At 35.6% G+C, this 23,504-nt stretch overlaps 2 protein-coding genes across 15 annotated transcripts in view; one reads left to right on the top strand and one right to left on the bottom strand.

Annotated features, from left to right (window-relative positions):
• Nucleotides 1–2,010, bottom strand: part of CENPK (centromere protein K) — a 56,949-nt gene extending 54,939 nt beyond the window's left edge. For all 13 annotated transcript variants that reach the window (XM_060400396.1, XM_060400392.1, XM_042233743.2 and 10 more), the window contains exon 1: nucleotides 1,958–2,010. The gene's annotated coding sequence lies outside the window, so the exon portion shown is untranslated. The remainder of the gene's footprint in view (nucleotides 1–1,957) is intronic.
• Nucleotides 2,011–2,156: 146 nt separating this feature from the next.
• PPWD1 (peptidylprolyl isomerase domain and WD repeat containing 1) lies at nucleotides 2,157–23,272 on the top strand. Of its 2 annotated transcripts, XM_004016934.6 has the most exons (11): nucleotides 2,157–2,361; nucleotides 5,650–5,752; nucleotides 7,426–7,526; nucleotides 7,663–7,783; nucleotides 10,489–10,936; nucleotides 14,945–15,135; nucleotides 15,969–16,158; nucleotides 18,888–19,069; nucleotides 20,230–20,311; nucleotides 21,227–21,409; nucleotides 22,970–23,272. In XM_004016934.6, the coding sequence occupies exons 1-11, from the start codon at nucleotides 2,172–2,174 to the stop codon at nucleotides 23,111–23,113; spliced, it is 1,935 nt and encodes a 644-aa protein (XP_004016983.1). In that variant the 5' UTR covers nucleotides 2,157–2,171; the 3' UTR covers nucleotides 23,114–23,272. The 2 variants fall into 2 exon arrangements, with proteins under 2 accessions (XP_004016983.1, XP_060256368.1); XM_060400385.1 differs by lacking the exon at nucleotides 2,157–2,361 and having other exon boundaries at nucleotides 5,701–5,752; nucleotides 7,426–7,448; nucleotides 7,737–7,783.
• The last annotated feature ends 232 nt before the right edge of the window (nucleotides 23,273–23,504 follow it).

Raw genomic sequence — 23,504 nt, 5'->3', positions numbered from 1 at the left:
CAGAATTGCCATTCAAGCCAGCAATCCCAATCTCAGCTGGGCATACACACTGAGGAAACCAAAATTGAAAGAGACACATGTACCCCAAAGTTCACTGCAGCACTGTTTACAATAGCCAGGACATGGAAGCAACCTAGATACCCATCAGCAGACGAATGGATAAGAAAGCTGTGGTACATATACACAATGGACTATTACTCAGCCATTAAAAATAATACATTTGAATCAGTTCTAATGAGGTGGATGAAACTGGAGCCTATTATACAGAGTGAAGTAAGTCAGAAAAAAAAACACCAATACAGTATACTAACGCATATATATGGAATTTAGAAAGATGGTAACTATGACCCTATAAAGAACAGTCTTTTGGACTCTGTGGGAGAAGGCGAAGGTGGGATGATTTGACAGGGTAGCGTTGAAACATGTATATTATCATAAGTGAAGTGGATCGCAGGTCTAGGTTCGATGCATGAGACAGGGTGCTCAGGGCTGGTGCCCTGGGATGACCCTGGGGGATAGGATGGGGAGGGAGGTGGGAAGGGGGTTCTGGATGGGGAACACATGTGCGCCTGTGGCAGATTCATGTCGATGTATGGCAAAAACCACTACAATACTGTAAAGTAATTAGCCTCCAATTAAAATAAATTAATTAAAAAAATACAATGAGATGTTAGAGTGGCAATTATGAAACCAGTGTTGGCCAGGATGCGGGGGGAAAAGGAATTCCTTGTTCACTGTTGGTGAAAACATAAATTGGTGTGGCCCCTGTCAGAAATATTATAAAGGTTCTTCAAAAAGGTAAAGACAGAACTACCATATGATCCAGCAATTCCACTTCTGGGTTTATCCAAAGAAAACGAAAACATTAATTCAAAAATATATATGCAGTCTCATGTTCGTGGCAGCATGACTTACAACAGCGAGGACAACCTAAGTGTCTATCAACTGACGAATAAAGAAAATGCAATAGATATAGACAGACATATCAGTAAATTTTATTCATCCATAAAGAAGAATGAAACCTCCTCACTGGCCACACCAATGGACCTTGAGAGCATTATGCTAGGTGAAATAAGTTGGACAGAGAAAGACATACCACATGATCTCACTTACATGTAGTATCTAAATGGGTGGAGAGGGTTGAAAGGTACAAACTTAGTTACAAAATAAGTAAGTCATGGGAATATAATGTACAGAACGGTCACTACAGAAAATTATGCTATATGAAAGCATATATGAAAGTTGCTAAGAAGAGTAGACTTAAAAAGTTCTCACCACAGGGGTAAAAAACATTCTGTAACTATGTATAATGATGGATGTTCGACTTACTGTGGTGATCATTTCTCAATACATACAACATACAAACACTAAATCATTACTACTGTACACCTGAAACTAACATGTCAATTATATCTCAATTTTTATGGTAAATTTTGTATATTTGTTTTTTTCACCAGAGTAAAAAAAATCATTTTTAAGTAAGAGAGCTTAAGTCTAGAAGCCCACTAAGAAATGGAAACCTAGACCAGAAGGTAAATGGTCCTGCCTGGGCCACTTCGGCGTGACTGGATTTCTGCCCAGTCCCTCCCGCCCCAGTCCCTCCCGCCCCACTCCCCAGCCCCACCACTCAACCCCCACAGTAACAAGCGCTCATTATCTTCTTCAGACTGTGTGTGAAAGAATCAAGAAGCTCAGGAAAAAAGATGTTTGGCAAATCTCAAGGGAGGCCCGAAAGTTAACTAGTTCTTTCAAATTCCCCACCCCTATGTCTTTCTCTCATAACCGGTGGGATTCTAGACCCGGAGAAGAACGGGACTCAGGCCTGGTGGGACGACAGGTATCCAGTTTCTCGGAGGTAAGGGTCCCACCGTGGGGGTCTGCAGCTCCATATCCTAGGAATTGTCAACCCCGGGAGCAAGTTTCACCGGTTACGACGCTCTCCCGGGCAAACGCTTACCTCCTCCGCACCACAGACTTCAGGCCGCCTCAGCCTACTCCAGAAGTGGCTCTACGGCCCAGAACGCGCGCGCGCTGATTGCTGATTGGATCTGCTTCCACCCATTCCAGCCAATCCTGGAACTTGCTCGGCCGCTGACGAGAAGGCCGCGCCGCTGCTTCGGGATTGGTAGCCGAGCGGTGAGCGTCGCGCATTTTCTGACGGTTAGGACAACATGGCGGCCGAGTGTGGTAGTGATTCACAGCTGAGAAGAAGAAGGCGCCGGGACCCGGAGGAACCGGAAAAAACGGAACTCAGCGCTCGAGAGCTGGTAGTGGCAGTGCCTCAAGAGAACGAAGAAGAAAATGAAGAGCGCTGGGTTGGGCCTTTACCTGTAGAAGCAACATTGGCGAAGAAGAGGAAAGGTAGCTACAGAGACAGGCACAGGGCGAGATGAAATACTGTGTCCTCCGAGTGGGAGAGTTCAAACCAGACCCCAAAACGGAGGGTGTGTGATTGTGGGGATTTGTGTCGTCGGAACAGAGGGTCGTCTTCCCACTTCTGGCCGTTCTCTACTCCGAAATAGTGATTTGGACAGAGTAAAGCGTCTTTTTAATAGTTATCTAACAATCTCTTGTTTGTTACAATAGAGGCTAAAGCTAACTTGCCATTACATAACGTGTTAGGCACCGCTCATTTAATCCGTACAGCTGTCGTATGAGGTTGGAAGTTTTAACCCCGTTTAGCAGATGTGGAAAAGAAAACTTTCTATTTCAGGTTTTTAGTTGAAGACTGGTGGTAGTGTATTTGGCCACCCGGGAAGGTGGTGTCTGGTTAGAGTCTTAAGGAATAGATAAGGATAATGGCAACCCACTCCAGTGTTTTTGCCTGGAGAATCCCAGGGACAGGGGAGCCTGGTGTGCTGCCGTCTATGGGGTCGCACAGAGTCGGACACGACTGAAGTGACTTAGCAGCTTAGCAAGGATAATTTAATTCCTGACTCCACCACTAATGAGTTTTCTGAAGATTACAAAACTTTCCTGGATTACAAGTTTTTCATCCAGAAACCAAGATCTGTGTTTTTCAAAGCATACTCGTGAGATATCATGGCTGGAAGCATTTTGCCACTAGCGTGTAATAGTGACAAAATTTTATGAAATAAAAAGGGTGCACCAAAAAAGGGGGGAGATGTTGGTGAAAGGGTCACATTAAATTTTCTTATTTTTCAGGTTCTTTGAAATGTTTTCCTTAAACGTATAAGACCATTAAAATGTGATCTTTCTGAAAGCTCAAATCTTTAATTACTCTTCCAACTTAAAAATTTTAAGTGATTTCTGATTAGAACAACGTCCAAACTCCCTAATATAGCATGTAAGGCTCGATATGATTCCTCCTTCAGCACATTTCCATTACTTCCTCTCTCAAATCCTTGATCCTCCTTACTCTTTGTCCAAGCCATACTATAACACTAGAGAATGGGGCATGCCCTTTTACAACTGCGAATGTGTACGTGGGTGTCACAGGGTCTACCTGGAATAATTTTCCTCACCCACTTCACTTAACCTACTGTCGTTCAACCTTTAGCTCAGCTATTACTTTTTCTGGAAAACGTATGACTTTTCCAGTCTGGGCTGAGTTTCTAAAGTACATTGATCATAAGTATGAGATGTATTTATCAGAGTGACATTTTTATGGTTCCAAATTTTGAATACAATTTGGATCCAGATACAGCAAAATTTTATGTATCCAAATTTTGAAGAAGCTACTTTTTTGAATATTGTTCCTTAACACCCTTAAAGTGCAGTTACCTTTTTTACTGCTAAGCCTTTTAAGTTAAATGTTTCCATAGCAATTGTTCCTCATTGCACTTGCTACATTTTTAAATTGAATGTTTATTCATGTAATTCTCTGATGAATGTTTCTCTTCACTGTTAAGACTGTAAGCATATAAGAGCAAAGACCATGCCTATTTTGCTCCAGTGCTGGGTACAGTGCTTTCCATGTAGCAGGTACAAAGTAAGTCTTGAACGAATGAATATTACTATGTGTATGTTCACAGTTATTTTCTTGGACTAGATATCAGGTCCCTTTTTGTGGAAATGGGTGGAAATGGAAAAGTCCGAAAATATCAAGATGCTGATATTATTAGCATTAGGGAACAAAGAGCTTATAAACTTAATACAGTTGAGACAATGAAATGCTTATTCAAATTAATCAGTAGTGTATTCAGTTTGAAGAAAAAGTTGAAATTCAAAAACATGTATGAAATGTTAGAAAAATATCACTGAAGATTTCATTTAAAAGGATAGGGTTTAAAACTTAGTACAAATGGAACCATCCCCTTTAACATGTTCTTTGGACATTGGACTTTTGTACACATTTTCAGAAAGATACTATAAATGGTTATATGGCTCTACCTTATATGGCTCTCTCTATATATATATATTATATATTATATGGCTCTACCAATGATGGTTTTCTCAAGACAGTGTTAACTCTTCATGTCCATGTCCCTTGGAACCTAGTTTTTTTTCAGTAAATATCTGTTCAACAAGTGAACTAACAGCAAAAGGAATATCCATCAGGATTAAATTTAGCTGTATATTACAGAAAAATCCAAATGACAATAAATAAAGAAAAAAAATCCAAAATGACAAGATAAAAGTCCTAAAGTAGACAGTCTGGGATTGGTGTGGAGGCTCCAAAGTTTCTTCCTAGTTTTCTGCTCCAGCATCACTAGGATATGGACCTCGTGTTTGTCCTTGATGGTTATCTCCCAGTTTTAAACTGTCAGATGGGGAAAGAAAGAACCGCAGAACTCTTGAGGGAGACTTATTGACTGTTACACAACACTTCCATTTTTATTTCATTGGTACTTAGTCACTCCTAACTGCAGAAAAGTTAGAGGTGACTACAGCTAGATGTCAATATTCCCATGTAAAAATGGAAGTTCTGTTACTGAAAATGAAGAGAGAAGTAATTTGTTGAACACAACTTTGAGCTTGCTAAATAGCAGTGATGAAAAACCATGAAACGATCATGCTTAATTTAGAAACTTTTTATGGGCATGTTTGGCCATCATTGGATTGTTTTTAGGTAACAAGTATGTCATCTTTTTACTAGTAAAATTTTTTATAGCTCATACCATGAAATATTTCCTCAGATTACCACTCTTAAAAATGTTTTGCCCTTGGAAAAAGTTTGAGAATCACTCAACTGGACGTTCTCTAGGATTGTCTCAGCTCCAGAAATCTAAGCATTTATTACGTTTACTCAAACCTAGTATCAGTGACTTCAAAGAGGATCACTGCCTTCAAGATAAACTGAGATGTTCTGGATGGCCTCTGACCTCTTAACTACTTATTTAAATTAGCAGTAATAATTGGATCTACATGGTTGGAAAGTTGGTTGTGATACTTTAATGAAACTTAAGGTTTTTCTCTTTTAATGGAACTTGTATATTAAGCCAGAGCCACTCAATTCTTAAGTTCTGGGACACAGTTAAGCATCTGTATAAAACCTGAGAATGATTCATGACCAAATAAACAACGGTGCTATTCAGTACAATGAAATAATAAGTTACAACTGACATAACAGACACTGGATATTTTTTCATTACGTGTGAATTGAGAGAAATTAAAATCTAAAAGAAAATACAAAATAGTATTTAGTTCCAGTTGTTAAAAATATTTTCCTTTACTTTTTTCCCTTAGTTCTAGAGTTTGAAAAAGTCTATCTTGATAATCTCCCCAGTGCATCCATGTATGAGCGCAGTTACATGCATAGAGATGTTATCACCCATGTGGTGTGCACCAAGTAAGTCTATCTATATTCTTTTCTGAGAATTTATTGTTTTTTTTAAATACTTCAGTTTTGAGGTGAATTGTAGGAGTAACTTTTCTGGAAATGTCAGAGAATCTTTAAAATAGCTGAATGAGGTTTTGAATAGCTGAAGGAATAGTAATACTCTGCTCTTTGTTGAGCTCATATTATGTCTAGGTCCTGTATCAAGGCTTTTTCATTAATTGTCCCATTTATCTTAACAGTCTTACAAGTAGTATTCATCTACGTTTTATAGATAAGGAAACAGATTTAGAGGGGTTTAAGTGGTAGTTGAGGCTGGAGAAAAAATGCAAGAAATCCCACAGTTTTCTATATCTTGTATGGATTTTGAACCTGATTGGGAGAGTAACATCACATATGTGTGTACATGTGTCTGTGTGTGTGTGTAAACTTCAAGATCACTGTGGTTGTGGTGAAATGAATGGATTCAAACACAGCAAAAATGGATACAGAGAAAGCAATTAGGAGGCAGTAATCATAGATGAATTAGGATGGTAGCTGAGATGATATTGGCAATGAGTATGGAAAGAAGTAGATGATTTACTTTGCTGTTTGGATCAGTTTATTCTTGATCTCTTAGAGACAATTAAAAGATTTAAATATCTTTATATTCCTTTTATGGGATAATTTTGACCAAATATTAGCTCTTTTCCTAGTAGAAAGTTGTCAGTTAATAAGGCAGCATATAGGACTAGCTTTCTGTCACTCCAGGTTTCTTTGCTTAACCTAAGGCAGCAGACTATAATGGAAAGATTTTTGAAGATTTTATAGAAACCTAGTGTTTTGAAGTTAGGCAAACCCAATATTGAATGCTCTTCTCCAGCTACAGACCTGGGGCAAATACATTTAACATTTTTAAACTATTTCCTAATTTTTAAAAAGATGGTGAAAAATATTCACCTTACAGAGTTGTTGTAAACATGGTTATAACTAAGATAATGTATGTAGAGTACTCAACATATAATAGCTTTCAACAAATGGTTTCTTTTTTTATATAACTGATGAGAGACTATCCTGTACAAAATTTTGGTACTTAACCAAAATACCTTGGATAATATCTGAAACAAACTTACATTGAGTTTTGCTTTATATGTAAGTTGTATGTTGGGATTTAATTATTTATCACCTTCTGAAAGATAGTACATTTTCCCTGTGAAAAGACTGCCTGTAGGGTAATTTTAGCATTAAGGGACTCTATGAACTAGTGATTCCTTGTGAGACTTTTTTAATGTCAAGATTACCTCAATCCTGATCCTAGCTCTTAGATTTAAAATTAGTGCAGCATGGAACTCTTTTTAGTGCTCTGTGGTGACAAAGAGGCGAAATATTGAACATGTTTACATATAGCTAATTCACTTTGCTGTACAGCAGAAACTAACACAACACAACTGGCATAAAGCAATTATACACCAGTAAAAAATAAATAAGATTAGTGCAGCAGTAGCTGTTATGATATCCAGAAAAGAGCTTCAAATTTTGCAATGTTATGTCTACCCTAATACAGTGATACAGTGGTTTGTATAAAGGAAGATTTTTTTGTAATCTGTTATTTAAGAGTCCAAGATTCTCAGTAAATGATTGGCTTGGGGGCACAAAGTGATTTTTGCATCTGTTTTAGAAAGTAACTTCTGTAATTTTTTATGCAGGACAGACTTTATTATTACTGCTAGTCACGATGGACATGTTAAATTCTGGAAAAAAATAGAAGAGGGAATTGAATTTGTTAAACATTTTCGTAGTCACCTAGGTAAGAATTTCACTCTTTTTTTTGGCTCTCATTTCAACTGTATTAATTAAAATTTCTTTTTAAACTTTTTTTCCTTTTAATTATATCCATTTCTTTTATGTTTACTAGAATGTTTTGATTTGGTTTCTTTAAATAGGAGTTATTGAGAGTATTGCAGTTAGCTCTGAGGGAGCTTTATTCTGTTCCGTGGGTGATGATAAAGCAATGAAGGTGTTTGATGTAGTAAACTTTGACATGATCAATATGCTGAAGCTTGGGTGAGTCTTTTTTAAAGTGTGTGTGTATATATATATATATTTTTTTTTAACTTAATGAAAGAATTTTTGAACTAAACTTCACCATTTCATAGGTATTTCTAAACAGAATATATTACCATTCCTTTAAAAAATGTGCCTTTAGATTTTGCTTGGGAAAATTAAATATTATGAATCTTTGTTATGATGTTGTTTGTGAGCTTCTGCTGTGAGTTTTGTCATTAATTACAACAGAAATGTCCAAGTAGCCTCATAGCAAGGATTAATTATATCTATTTTATACTACTTAATAATTTAATGAGCATCCATCATGTCTAATTTACTGGCATTTAAATTAACTTCCTAGGAATGCTTATTTCAGTAATATAGCATTGTGTTTTTATAAGGCTTATGTGCATTTTTGGAATTGTTGGTGATTTTAAACTTTAAAGTGTATTGATACCCAAACTATGTGGTTAGACTGTGCAGTAACGAAATTAAACAGAAGACCATGGAATGCGTAGCTTAAGCAACAGAAATATATTTTCTCACACTTCTGGAGGTTCAGTTCAGCTCAGTTGCTCACTTGTGTCCGACTGTTTGTGACCCCATTGACTGCAACACGCCAGGCTTCCCTGTCCATCACCAACTCCCAGAGCCCACTCAAACTCATGTCCATCAAGTCAGTTATGCCATCCCACTATCTCATCCTCTGTCGTCCTGTTCTCCTCCTACCTTCAATCTTTCCCAGCATCTGAGTCTTTTCCGATGAGGAGATTGGAAAGTCCAAAACTTTTGGAGGTGAAAAGTCCAAAATCATTGTTCTAACAGTGTTTGTGTTCTGGTGAGGACTCTTATGGGTTTCACACTTTGTCCTTGTTAAGTACAGGGGAAAGAGGGAAATATTTTGCTCTTCCACTTCTTAGAAGGCCAAGGCCTGTTGGATTAGGGCCCCACCTTCTGACCTCATTTAATTACCTCTTTAAAACCCTTTCTCCAGATACAGTAACTTTGGGGATGAGGGCTTCACCATGTGAATTGGAGGAAAGTAGGGATTAGAACTACACAATTCAGTATGTGACAGTACTTTTTGGGAATTTCCTTCAAAACCAGTTTATGAACCACTAAAAGAAGTTAGTCTCATTATTTATGATAAGAGCTTATTTTTTGACTACAAATAGAAATACCTATTGATATGTGTCATATTCCCAGCTTTGTTTCCCCCAGACTTTAGCTGTTTGTTTTTTAAATCAAATATATGTTGAACATTTGCCACCTTTGAAGGTATTGAAAGAGAACAGGCATATCTTGTTTTATTGCACTTTGCACACACTGGGTTTTGTTTTTTTTGTTTTTTTTTTAACAAATAACAAGTTTGTGGCAACCCTGGATGGAGTAAGTCTGTACTCACCAATTTTTCCAAAGGCATTTGCTCAGTTTGTGTCATTATTTCACATTTAGTAATTGTCATAATATTTCATTTTTCATTATTATTATATTTGTTATAGTGATCAGTGATCTTTGATGTTACTGTTACAAAAAGATTACAACTGGCCGAAGCCTCACATGATAATTAGCATTTTTTAAGCAATAAAGTATTTTTAAATTAAGATATGTATATATACATGTAATTTTTTAGACATAATGTGATTGCACACTTCAGTAGAAATACAGGTAGTGTAAACAAACTTTTATTGTGCTCTGGAAAACCAAAGAAAATCTATATGGCTCACATTATTGCAATTTTCAATTTTTGTGATCTGGAACCAAACCTGCAACATCTCCAAGCTATGCCTGTGTCTTTTAAGATTTTATAGAAATTCTGAGAGTCCTCAAAAAATTTTGAGCATTAGCTCTGTCATTGGAGAAACTGTAGCTTCTCAGACTAATGATTTTGAAGGAGACAACACACAATTGAATATATAAATTTAGTATGTTGATTACATCTGTCCAATTCTTTTACACTTTATCAGGTAACACGTTCAAAGCTCATAGTATTGAGATCAAGCTACTGATAATGAGAGAGTGATATCAGAACATTTTTGTTTTGAGCAAAGCCATGACTAAAATATTTTGACCTTAAATATTTCAAGAATGGATTTGTAAAGTATACTAACATGGTAACCTATTTAAAAGTAGGGTATACATAGACAGGGGCTTCCCAGGTGGAGCTAATGGTAAAGAACCTGCCTGCCAATGCAGGAGACATAAGAGATGCATGTCTGATCCCTGGGTAGGGGAGATCCCCTGGAGGACCTGGGCATGGCAGCCCACTCCAGTATTCTTGCCTGGAGAATCCCACGGACAGAGGAGCCTGGCAGGCTACAGTCCATTGGGTCCCAAAGAGTCGGACACAACTGAAGTGACTTAGAATAGCACATACATAGACAGAGACATCGATTCGAGATCAAAACAAAACAAAAAACGCCTCAGAATATTTTAAGAACCAGGTCTGTTTCAGTTTCCTTGTAAATACTTGCTGTGTGAGTTCTCTTCCTGTGGTTTGATCAGTCCTCAGAAGTTATCATCATTCATTTATGAGGTCAGAAAGAGAAAAATTAGGAACTTTTCCTATTTTTCCCCATTCTGTTTCTCGCTGCTATGTTTGATCAAAGAATCTAAAACTGGCTGAATCACTGCAGGGACGTTTTTTAGTGATGGGACTGAGTAAGGATGCTTATGACTTGTTTTGGCCTCTTCTTATCCCCCTCAATTCTTTACTATTTTAGGTATTTCCCTGGACAGTGTGAGTGGATCTATTGCCCGGGGGATGCCATATCTTCAGTTGCTGCTTCTGAGAAAAGTACAGGAAAAATTTTCATTTATGATGGTCGAGGAGATAACCAGCCACTGCATATCTTTGACAAACTCCATACATCACCTCTTACTCAGATACGGCTAAACCCAGTTTACAAAGCAGTAGTGTCTTCTGACAAATCTGGAATGATTGAATACTGGACTGGTCCTCCTTATGAGTATAAATTCCCCAAAAATGTGAATTGGGAATATAAAACTGACACAGATTTATATGAATTTGCCAAGTGCAAGGCTTATCCAACCAGCATATGTTTTTCACCTGATGGGAAGAAATTAGCCACTATTGGTTCTGACAGAAAAGTTAGAATTTTCAGATTCTTAACTGGAAAACTCATGAGAGTCTTTGATGAATCACTAAGTGTAAGTGCCATATAAATTTAATCAGATTTTGCTTTTCTGAAAATGTCTTTAGTTTGTGCTGTTTCTTAAAAGATTTTTTTCTGGACATGGACATTTAGATTGATGATTAATTTGCTTATCACATTAAAGATACTGTTTATGTGCTGTCTTGCATTGTTACTCTTTAAAACTCTCTTCTCTAGGTTTATGATGTGGTATTTTCTGAGCCAGTTTTTCTTACAGTTATGTGGCTGTTTTTGTAGTTTTGTTGTTTGAAAGCTCATTCTTTTGAGATCCTCAAAACCCATGCTAGGCCTCCTTCTCTTCTCATTCTTTTCACTCCTGCCTTCTATATGACTACTTAAAAATTTATTTCTCCAGCCTTCTATTATAAACAGACCTGTCCCTATCCTTTTATTTATTTATTTTTGCTGTTTTCATGAATGGCACCAATATGTATCTGCTTGCACAAGCCAGAAATCTGAGTCATTTTTAACTGTTTTTCCTTACCCGTCTGTTTAATTCATCATCAGTCCTGTCAGTTTTATTTTCTACGTATACTTTAAATACATACATTTCCTTTTAGCACAGCTGTGACTACCCTAGCTCATAATCTGTTGCCTGGCCTGTTGCGTGGCCTACTCTCTGAATCTATTCTAGCTTCTTCCTAACCTGTTATCCATGCTCCACCCAGAGGAATCTTTTAAAAATACATTATCTTATCATGTCATCCTTTGATTATTTCAGTGGCTACCTGTTGTTTTTAGGAGCGAGACCAAAATCATGGCCTACCGTATTGTACCCCTCCCTTCCACTTCAACCTGCTGTAAATCACCTCCCTCCCTGCCTCTACTGTACCTAGTCAGGCCTTCTTTCAGTTTCTTGACGTCTCCCACCACAGCGCCTTTGCATATGCTGTCCCTCCTGCTTGGAGTGACCCCTAGTCCCATTAATCCTCATTCCTCCCCTTACATATTGAACTCATCCTTCAAATCTCAAAGAATCATTTCCCCCAGTGATCTTCCACTATTCTTCCAGTCTCAGACTACTTATATTTTTTTAATGTGGTAGTGTATCACTACTTATTTTCTTTTAGAATATTTGATCTTATTATTTGATTAATGTGTATCACCCCCTCCCCCAGTAGATTAAACTGCGTGTCATTTATGGTCCTGTATCTGTTGTGCTTGTGATTGAATCTCCAGCACTAAGAATGATACCTGACACATAATTAACTGTTAACAAGAATTTATTGGGACTTTGCTAGTGGTTCAGTGGTTAAGACACAGCACTTCCATTGCAGGGGGGCATGCGTTCAATCCCTGGTTGGAGAATGAAGATCCTGAATGCCTTTTGGCATAGCCAAGAAACGGGGAAGAAAAAAAGTATTTATTAGAGCATGTAGCTGTAGAATGAGTTTTTATCCATGCAAAGATAATTGGTTTTGTGGATATTTGAGTCTCATCATGTTTCCATCTTGTGGTTCTCTAACTGCTATGGGTATGTTGAATTCTTCAAAAGTCTGTGGGTCAAATCTTTGTAACAATAGTGTTTATTGTACAACAGTGTCAGTTCTACAGTCTTTTTAGCCACCAGTTTATAATAGATTCCTTGCATTAAGTACTTAAAAATGCTGTCACCTTATTAGAGATGTAGTAATAAGTTGGGTGAATTAGCTGCCTGAAGGAATATGAATCCAGACAAAAGGGAAGGTTTGTATGCTAGTCAACTTATCCTCATAACTCATTTTCTTATCGGAAGAATATAACTTTCCATTATGCTTTTGGGAAAAGGAGAAACCTTGTGATGTTTTCTTTAATGGTGGCTTCAACTTAACTATAATTTTAAAACTCTTCACAATTTGCAATTCTTCCTAGATTCCTTAGAAAACAAATCTATTCTCTGGATACAAATCATTTAACACATATACTCTGAGCTGTTGATTTCACTCTATTTCATTATTGTCTTTAATATTTGTTGAAATTATAGGATTATTGTGATAAGATCAGTAGCAAAGTATAGAACAGAAGTTGAGATTCAGGATAAGGGAGTTTGCCACCCCCCCCCAAAAAGAGGGGGTGTAAATGCCAATTAATTTAGTAATAATGCTAGTTACTAGTTAGTTAGTGACTGGTATCTCCTAGTTCCATGTTAAGGGTTCTAACTAGTTAAGAGTCCTAGTTTAATAGACAAATTTAATTGGATGGTGTGAAGTTGTATCTTTTGGTATTTTATTAATCAGGAGTACTGCATATGGCCATACAGAGATGATGAGATGGTAAGAGACGCAGCTATTAAAGCTAGAATATTGTAAAAAAACACCAATACAGTATATTAATGCATATATATGGAATTTAGAATGACGGTAACAACGATCCTATATGCAAGGCAGCAGAAGAGACACAGGTGTAAAGAACAGACTTGGACTCTGTGGGAGAAGGTGAGGGTGGGATGATTTGAGAGAATAGCATTGAAACATGTTTATTACCATATGTGAAATAGATGACCAGTCCAAGTTTGATGCGTGAAGCAAGGCACTCAAAGCTGGTGCTCTGGGACAACCCAGAGGGATGGGATGGGAAGGTGGGAGGGGGGTTCAGGATCGGGGGACACATACACCTGTGGCTGATTGATGTCAATATGTGACAAAAACCACCACAATATTGTAAAGTAATTATCCTCCAATTAAATTAATTTTTTAAAAGATACTAATGTGCTTGAAAGGTTAGATTAGCATTTATTACTTTTACATGGGCAGATCACCATCCATAAACTTTATTTCTTGAAAATGAATCTTCTTTCTAGCAAAATAGTCAAGGCTCCCATACTACAAAAATGTAGTCTAGCATCTAGGCTATTTCTGGCAAATGAGTAACAAGAAACCCTAATGTTATTCCCTAACATGTATACCTCCTTTTCATTTCTGGAGTTAACGTATATTGTTGTTCTTTCCACATCTAGAAAAACCAGAGATTTTGTTAATGCAAGCATGAAAAAAAGTAGTAGATGGGACATAAGCCTGACTGACCTCTTTTCATTTGCAATCTAGCCACTTTTGATTTCTGCAGTTTTATGCCCTAAATGTTGGGGAAACTGAATGTAAAGATCACATCTTTGGGGAGGCTGGTAGTGTGACTGTACATAGTAACTGACCCTTATCTTGAAAGTTGTATATTAAATGTCTAAAGAAAAGTAAACCAAATATCCAAACTAAAGGGCACTCATAAAATTCATCAATCCTAAATCACATTTACCTAATGATAATCTAAATATATAGTGATGCTCCAAAACAACTTGAAACATTTTCTGAAATATGAAATTGTTATAAGTTAGTGAAATCATAAAAAATAAAATCGAGTGCTTGTTAAATGGCAGGTCCATGATCCTGGAACAAGGTCTCACAGTCCGTATCTGCATTGTGCAGCTTAATAGCCACTAGCCACATAGGGTTGCTGAACACTTGGCATGTGACTAGTCCAAATTGAGCTGGACTAAAAGTGTAAAATACACACTGGACTTCAAAGACTTAGTATAAGAAGGAAAAAAGATCTCAGTTTTTAAATATTGCTTAATATTTTAATGTCTTTATTTTGCTTTTTTGTATTATTGATTTTGCTTAATGTCTTTTGATAATATTTTAGATATATTGGGTTGAATAAAAGATTAATTTCATGTTCATTTTTACTTCATTTAACATAGCTACTAAAAAATTTAAAATTACATATATGGTTTATATTGGAAAGTTCTGTGTGTGGCTTATAAAATGCAGCAGATATATTGTTTCTGCAGAAAAAGCAGTAGTTACATTAACTCATTTTTTTTTATTAAAATAACGAGTTAGTATAAATACTATTTTTTATGATTGAATTTTGTAATTCAATTCCTGCTTATAGTGTTTATAGAGTACTTAAGAAAATATATAAGCACATAAACTGTCAGTGGCTATTAATGGACACTCTGCTTTTATTTAAATTCTCCTTCCCTTTATCATGTAACATTATTTTTGTTAATAAATGGTTTGTTTCCTAGATGTTTACTGAACTGCAGCAGATGAGGCAACAGCTACCAGACATGGAATTTGGTCGACGGATGGCTGTAGAACGTGAATTGGAGAAGGTGGATGCAGTAAGATTAATAAATATAGTTTTTGATGAAACTGGACACTTCGTGCTGTATGGAACAATGCTGGGCATTAAAGTTATAAACGTAGAGACAAACCGGTAAGCTTTAATATCACATACGCTTTTTAAAAATTTACTTCTAAAGGACCATTTCCTCCTTTGGGGAAACAATGGGAGTTTTGTTTGTTCCAAGACAAGTGGAATGGTCCCAGATGTCTAAACTTAACCAAATGTTTTGACTGGATTTTTCTGTGGTCTTTTGGTTGTTTATAATCTTATGTAAAAAGTTTCCACTCATGTTTGTTAAAGAAATGGAAGAAAGATATGCATAGTTGCAAGTTGTTGTGTTTTTTTTTAACAAGTTTCAGTCTGTCTTTTGCTTATTGATTTAAATTAGCCCGTTTCATGTTAAATGTTGCCAAATATTTTAACCACAGAATTCAGCATTACATCCTGCTAGACATAAAATCAGAAGTTAAAATGCATGAAACCACAATAAGCCTTTTGTACAAACAGCCCATTTGGTCTTAGAACAAAATTGCTATAATCAGATACTATCACTGAATGTAAATGAAAAGAACTTAAAGTATATTTAAAGGAAAACAGTCTTGTACTGTACATTTTCACATATAAACAAATTTATATTGTAGTTCTTGGCAGTACAGAATCTTTGAAGGCTTGAAGAAAGATTAAAATGATAGGGATAGGTTAAAACTGTTTAAATAAATTATTTTTTTTAATCTGAAAATTATAAATACCTACCAATTTAAAATAACTTTTTGGGGGGAGTGGGAGAGGCAGAAAAATACTTTTTAAAAATCTTTTACTGGTTATTTTGTACAAAAATAAAAGATAGTTGATTTCTAGCTTTTATCTGCAAAGTTGGTATAATTGGAGTTAATCCTAATAATTTTATTATATGTATTTTCCAGTTGTGTGCGGATCTTAGGCAAGCAAGAAAATATTAGAGTGATGCAATTGGCTTTGTTCCAGGGAATAGCCAAAAAACATCGTGCCGCAACTACTATAGAAATGAAAGCTTCTGAAAACCCTGTTCTTCAGAATATTCAAGCTGACCCAACAATAGTCTGTACATCCTTCAAAAAGAATAGATTTTATATGGTATGTGGAAGTATCAATAACAGGAGATAGTCTTTAATGTTTCTTCCAGTTTGATTGGAGTTTTATTTTTTTAACTTGTGTTTTCAACTGAAGAGAATGTTGCCCATAATAGCAGACTTTCTAAACAACCAGAATACCATCTTATAACATTAGTATTGTAGAATCTTTAACTAGGGTTTGTTTAAGTATTTCTGTACTGTTTTACATCTGGTTTTGAACTAGTTTTCAACCTAGCTTCTACAACTTGTGTTGTCTAAGACAATAGGAAGTAAATGGCTGTGGTAATAATTGCATCCAAAATTGATTTTCCTGTGGACTTTTAAAAATTCTTCTGTTTTAGTATTATTCACCTTTTACTCTTCAACATGACTTGCACATTTCCTTCTCTAGATACAGATCTTTTTTCACCTTTTGATTCCATTGTAATGATGCTACCGTGGTATACATTCCTAAGAGATTTTTTTTTCTGGAAGTTAAAAGTACTTTGCATGTTAAGTAAGATTGGGCTCAAAATCAAACTACTAAGCCATCTAGGAATAACACTGTTCTAATATTGTTCAGTCAAGCAGAAAAATCTGAAGTGTAGAGACCTCTGCGTCTGTATCTGTCTTTCATGCTTAGAGACTTTCTAAAACCCAGGTGTGATTATTCTTTTGCCTAAAATCCTTAAATGACTCCCCATCTGTCTATATTAACCACTCTCCTAGTTTATCTTTCTTCATTTTTAGTTCATTGCCTATACTGAACTTGACCCCATGTGCAGGACTTGATGTTATTTTTACTTGGTGGTGTTTGCACAGGTTATTCCTTCTGTCAGCCACAAACCTCTCCCCGGTTCCTCTTCATATTTCAGGTCCCAGCTTGGAAGTCTTCCCCTGACATCAAGTCTGGAATAGGTGTGCCTGCTTGTGTACATGTCACACTTTCTGGAATAATTGTTATTTTCAAGGGGTGGGGAGGAGTCCCTTACACTGTCTTCTCTTCCTCAAGATAATATAAAATCCATAAATACAGAGCACTATGTTTTCGTCACATACCAAACTCCACAGAGTTTGGTGAATTATCTGACCCATTATAGTATACTCATTCATTCGCTCGTCTGACAATTTACAAGCAGCTGTGAGGCTTTAAAGGTTACCAGCATTTGGTAAATGTGCGAAATAGCAGTTTATCTACTCCAATATTTTTCTTTTAGCCTAAAATGGGATATATCTTTTTAAGATAAGAATTTTGCTTATAAACTTTCAAATTCACTGCTAAAGATTTATTAATATATATGTTAAAGAAAAATACTTTTTCTTGTTATTACCTATAATTTTTTGAAGGTAAAAAGAAGTCATAAAAGACAGTTCTTAATATACACTAAATTTAATTTTCCATCCACTTTATTTAAAAATTGTCTTTCCCCAGAGTTTATGTTTGATTAAACCACACATGTTCCTTAGAAACTCTGAAGAAATAGAAAAATAAAAAATTAAGTCACTCACTGAGTATTTATACTGCTAACATTTTCATGAATTATTAGATGTACATATTCTTAAAACTAAAATGGTATTCATATATGCAAATTTTATATCCCTTTTTTCAAATCCAGTACCATAAAATAACCATAAAATAAAAGATTGTATAAAATTTGAACTTTAATAGTTCTATATGTGAACTAAATCAAGATAATTTTTAAAATTCATATAATTAAATAGTGAAACAGACATGTCATTCTTTGGTAACTGGAGAAAAATATGCTAAAGCAGTGACATCCTGGCTTAGTTGTTCCTTTATCTGGAATCGATCCAAGTAGACCAAGGACTGACATAGGCAAAACAGAGTCTGGGCACTAGACTGACCTTCCTGGAGATCAGTTAACATCCACTTTCTCAGGGAGAGAAGATTTCTGCTTACTGAGAGTCAAATAAAACAAATAGGCCTTTAGAAGTCCAGAATTTTAACAACTGAAAGTTTTTTCTTAATTTTCTATAGACCTTGAGGATCCTGAGATTTCTGCTTCACTCAAAATGTACTGTACATCCTTTCTTCCAAGCTTCAAGGTTTAGATAGATCAGATGGGACTCTGTCAAAAAAAAAAAGAGGTCAAGGTCCACTGCTGATTCATCTTTGAATCCTCATCCTACCAGTACCAGGTCCTGTTCATAGTAATAACAATTATTAATATGTATATATTGCCTTCTGTGTCAGGCACTATTCTCTAAACATTTTATATCCTTCATTTAATCTTCATATCAGGTGTCATTTTGAGGTAGTTTTTATTATCTTCTTTTATGAGTAAGGAAATGAAAGTAATGAATTTACTTCCCCAAACCCATATAACTAGTTAAGTGGCAAACTACAATTCAAACCCAGGCAATCTAAATAGTGAAAAGTAAGCAATAGATGGCAGGTTAGGTAGGACATACTAGAAGGCAGAAGCAGAGAGCTACCTCAGAACTGCCTATTTTTAAATGGGTACTCAAAAAAATTTTCACCAAAAAAGAAATTAAATTCCATTTGAAATCATTCATCTTCATCATATGAATTTTCTCATTAGGCAAATGTAGAAATTTAGCTGCCTTGCATGTCCTATGATTGGAAGCAATTCCTGAAATAAGCATTTATTCTGATGTAAATTCTTAGTTTCCTCAAATACTTCATTAGAAATGTAATTTTCTTGTTCATAAATTTTAAACAGATGAAAAATTTAATTGATTTACTCACTTTTTATTTTCCTCCTTGAGTTTACTAAACGAGAACCAGAAGATACAAAAAGTGCGGATTCTGACCGAGATGTTTTTAATGAGAAACCTTCTAAAGAAGAAGTCATGGCAGCTACTCAAGCTGAGGGACCTAAACGAGTGTCAGATAGTGCCATTATCCACACAAGCATGGGAGACATTCACATCAAACTCTTTCCTGTTGAGTATGTACTGTTTCTGTTGTCATAAGTAAATACCAGTGTAAATGTATATATTTGAGGAAACTGCAACTTCTTGTTATTTTGACTTAAAAGTATTTTGAAAAATTGAGCTGTTAGATAAAGCATCTTCCTAAGCTCTCTGATAATTGTTGCATTAGAAAATGTGAAAATTTTATACATACATAAACATATTTCACAGGTTTATTATTATGAGGACAAAATATAGTAGATATGACAGTGCTGAATGTAAATTATAGATTGACATACAAATATATATTACCGCTACCATCAACTACACATGCCAACTATAGGTTTTGTGGCTCACTTGTTATAACTGGCTTTCCTCTCAAATCTTTAAGGGGAGGATAATTATTTTTCCTTCCTGACATTTGAGTTTGCAGAATGAACATACAATACCAAATACAATGCGATACGACTGGTTATTCTCGATCCAAAAGAAGACCTCTTGTACAGTGCCTTGCTTTAAAAGTACTTTGTTATTTTGATATGAATGTTTTATGTCCAACCAGACAAAACACCTGGACTATCTCATTTTAAGTATTCAGAACCCATGCATCCACTAAGCCTACTCCCTGATGTGGTTGGTACAAGATTCTCTTGATTCTCTCTGCCATTCTCAGCATTGGGAGCTATTATATGATAATATACAGTATTAAATCATTTCATGAGATTAGTTAATATTATTTAGAAAGTGTATCTGAGTGTGTGACTATCATTTAAAGTTTATTAAATTTAGTAGCTATCATAGCAGTGAATAAGTTCTTGGTCAGGAAATGTCACCATACTATAACATTGTTTTTATAAGAAAATTACCTTTCCCAGGAACTATATACAGTGGGTTATGGTGCTGTGGTTATATTTTTTAAAAATACTAAATGACTTTGGAACCTAAATACTCTCAAATTCAAGTAAAATAAGCAGTTGTGATGTAAAGATGGTATATTATATAAACTATAAGAACAGGCTACTGCCTATATGCCCTGTCAACTCTTGCTTCTACTGAGATCAGAAGAAATTATGAAAAAAAAGACTGTCCCGAAACATTCAGAAGATTCTGAAAATACCATTGGGAAGCCTAACTACAAAGAAAACTTTCCTAACATGCTCCATTAAATTTTCATATTTTTAATATGTCTCACTAGGTGCCCTAAGACCGTGGAAAATTTCTGTGTTCACAGCAGAAATGGTTATTATAATGGACACACATTTCACCGCATAATTAAGGTAAGTTATGCAAATTTTATATGATTTAAGGAAAAGTATGTCATTGTATAACAAGAGGTTTAGAACCTAAGGAATCTCATTCACACTTAGCACTTTATTAGGAATAGGAAAAATGGACTATGGAAGTCACAAGAATAATGGATGATCATGAAAATCAGATATAAAATCAAGGATAGGAACAGTAGCAGGGTAGCCTTTTTAGAAACACTGCAGCAGTTTTTGTCAGCAGTTAAAGCAAAGGATCAGGTAATGAGTAAAAGGTCTTGCTGAGATCAAATCAGTAGCCAAGGTAACCTGTTTTTAGTGGCTAGATAAGGTCTAGATCTAGAAGATTAAGTATTAGAAGAGCCATGTTGCCACTTTATCTGTGAAAACTATCACTAATACCTGATGAACAGAATGAATTCAAGCCAGGATTTTGTTGAGCAACATTCCATGAAATGTATGGAGCAGTGAGGTAGTTCTTGATTACTGGCAGGTCAGAAATGGCAGAAGAAATGTCGGAAGGAAAAATTAGATTTCAGATTTCTGAAGGAATTAGTGAAGTGACTGACTAGGACATTCAGAGTGTCTAGGGAAAGGGGAGAGAAAAGAGTGGGCCAATTATGTAAGACCTAACACATTAAACAAGATCCTAAAACTTATCTACACTATTAATTGGCTTTAATTAGATTATTGAGTGAGATAGTGCCTATCTATAAATGGAAAGACCTTTACACTTTTGTTTTCATCACTGAGATAAGGTGGCAGTTATGCAATGAAAATACATAAAGTATAAGCAAGGGTTTACTTTAAAATGAGTTTACAGAATGACTTAAAATTTTATTGAATATAAAGCACTCTTGACAAACATACGACTCCAAAGCATACATGTATGTAATGTGTGTAATACTACTTTGTCTACTTTCTGTTAAGGGCTTCATGATTCAGACAGGAGATCCAACAGGTACTGGTATGGGAGGAGAAAGTATATGGGGAGGAGAATTTGAAGATGAATTTCATTCAACATTACGACATGACAGACCATATACACTCAGCATGGCCAATGCCGGATCGAATACTAATGGATCCCAGTTTTTCATAACAGTAGTACCAACAGTAAGTAGAACATGCATGTGTGTGTGCTAAGTCGCTTCAGTCATGTTTGACTCTTTGCAGCTCGATGGACTGTAGCCTGCCAGGCCCCTCTGTCCATGGGATTCTCCAGTCAAGAGTACTGGAGTGGGTTGCCATGCTTCCTTCAGGGGATTGTCCCAACTCAGGCATCGTCCCAACTCGGGGATCGAACCCATGTCTCTTATCTCTCCTGCATTGACAGGCAGTTTCTTTTCTACTTGCGCCACCTGGGAGGCATTTTCCAGGTGAATTTAAGCCAAAGATTCATCGGCTTTGATCTAAGAGAGTGAATTCAGTGGAAAAGAGAGCTTTATTATTCTCTATTATTTATATATGCTAGGATATAAAAATGAAAACAATTTAGAAAGGAAAATGGAAAATTACCTAACAAGACTTTATAATCAGTACTTTTGTAATTCAGGCCAATAAATAATAATAAATTATTAAATAATTTATTATTTATAATAAATAAATAAAGCTGAGTTTAAGTCAGCTTTGCACTATTTCTTGGACAATCCAAAACAAATTATTCTACCTCTGGGCTTGTTTCCTCATCTTTAGAATAGTAGGATGAGGGTATAAGAATTCCCGATTTTAATACAGTTTTTCCCACATTTTTCTATCTCTGAAATCAAAATGCATTTTCCAGCTCCCTTTCATCTAAAAGATGCAGATATTAAACATTAAGCTTTTATTAGTTTTTATTATAACATGGAACTACTCTTAAAAGCTTCTAAGTGAAAATATATCTTTTAAATTATTTTTAAAATGAAGCCAAAGTTTCTTTTTAATCAATGACACTGTAGCTTTGATGAAATACATGTAAGAATATCTAGCTCTGTTGCTATGCAGTTCTACAAAATTACAAAAACTTTTTTTAGAATTAAAGAAAACAATTTATAACTACTGTCTGTCTGCCAGGTACATGATCTCATGTAATATTCACAATACTTCTAGTATCATTGCAACCGCATGGACTGTAGCTCATCAGGCTCCTCTGTCCATGGGATTCTCCAGACAGGAATACTGGAGTGGGTTGCCATTTCCTTCTCTAGGAGATCTTCCCCACTCAGGGATCAAGCCTTGGTCTGCTGCATTGCAGGCAGATTCTTTACCTTCTGAGCCACCAGGGAAGCAAGTTTTAAAAAAATAGGTGAGGAAACAGTGAGACCTGATGAACTTGCCAAAGGTCAAATAAGTAGCAGAGCCAGAGTCTGAACTCCTATCTCTGATGCCAGAGCACATGCTGCTTTAAGTATTCCAGACTGCTTCTTGTGCAGGTAAGGTTACTGCAAAGAAACTTACCTTTAGCAAACATCTCCCAGCTCCCTTTGATCAAAAAGATGCAGATATTAAATATTTAACTATGCTTTTTTATTTTTATTATAACATGGAACTACTCTTAAAAGCTGCTAAATGAAAATAATCTTAATTATATTTTTTAATGAAGCCAAAGTTTAATTCTTTTTAATTTGCTCATCCAGAGGGCGTGATTTAAGAATTTAGGGTTTACCAAGATTTTCTGTCTGTCCTCCAACACAGCCTTGGCTTGATAATAAGCACACAGTGTTTGGACGAGTGACTAAAGGAATGGAAGTCGTACAAAGGATCTCCAACGTCAAAGTCAATCCCAAAACAGATAAGCCCTATGAGGATGTCAGCATCATAAATATTACTGTTAAGTAAAATAGATTTGTCTCATTGTCTATGTAAATAAAAATACACATACATTAAACACAGGATTATTTTACATAAGGAAGCTCAAGGTTTGCTGAATGTACAAATCATGTTTCAGGAATTCAGTATTATATTTGTGTATTTTTCATTAAAGGCTATTTTTTAAAAGCTCTGCCTTTGAGTTTTCTTGCAGTATTTCTCATCCTAAGAGGTAATAAACTCAAATGGACTAAAACTCAGGCAAATAGCACTCTTTATACATAATTTCTCAAGAGTCTTCAAAACCATATTAAATAATGAGAATGGTATGCATTTGTTCCTCAGCTTTTTAAAGATATGCCAAATAGTCTGCCCTCAAATGTTTCTTTTAAGAAACATGTTTTCTTAGATCTTAATAAAG

The sequence above is a fragment of the Ovis aries genome, chromosome 16 (assembly GCF_016772045.2).
Source record: "Ovis aries strain OAR_USU_Benz2616 breed Rambouillet chromosome 16, ARS-UI_Ramb_v3.0, whole genome shotgun sequence".
In the NCBI taxonomy this organism is placed as follows: Eukaryota; Metazoa; Chordata; class Mammalia; order Artiodactyla; family Bovidae; genus Ovis; species Ovis aries.
Note: the sequence above shows the minus strand (reverse complement) of the source record. Positions and strands in the feature narration are given on the sequence as shown.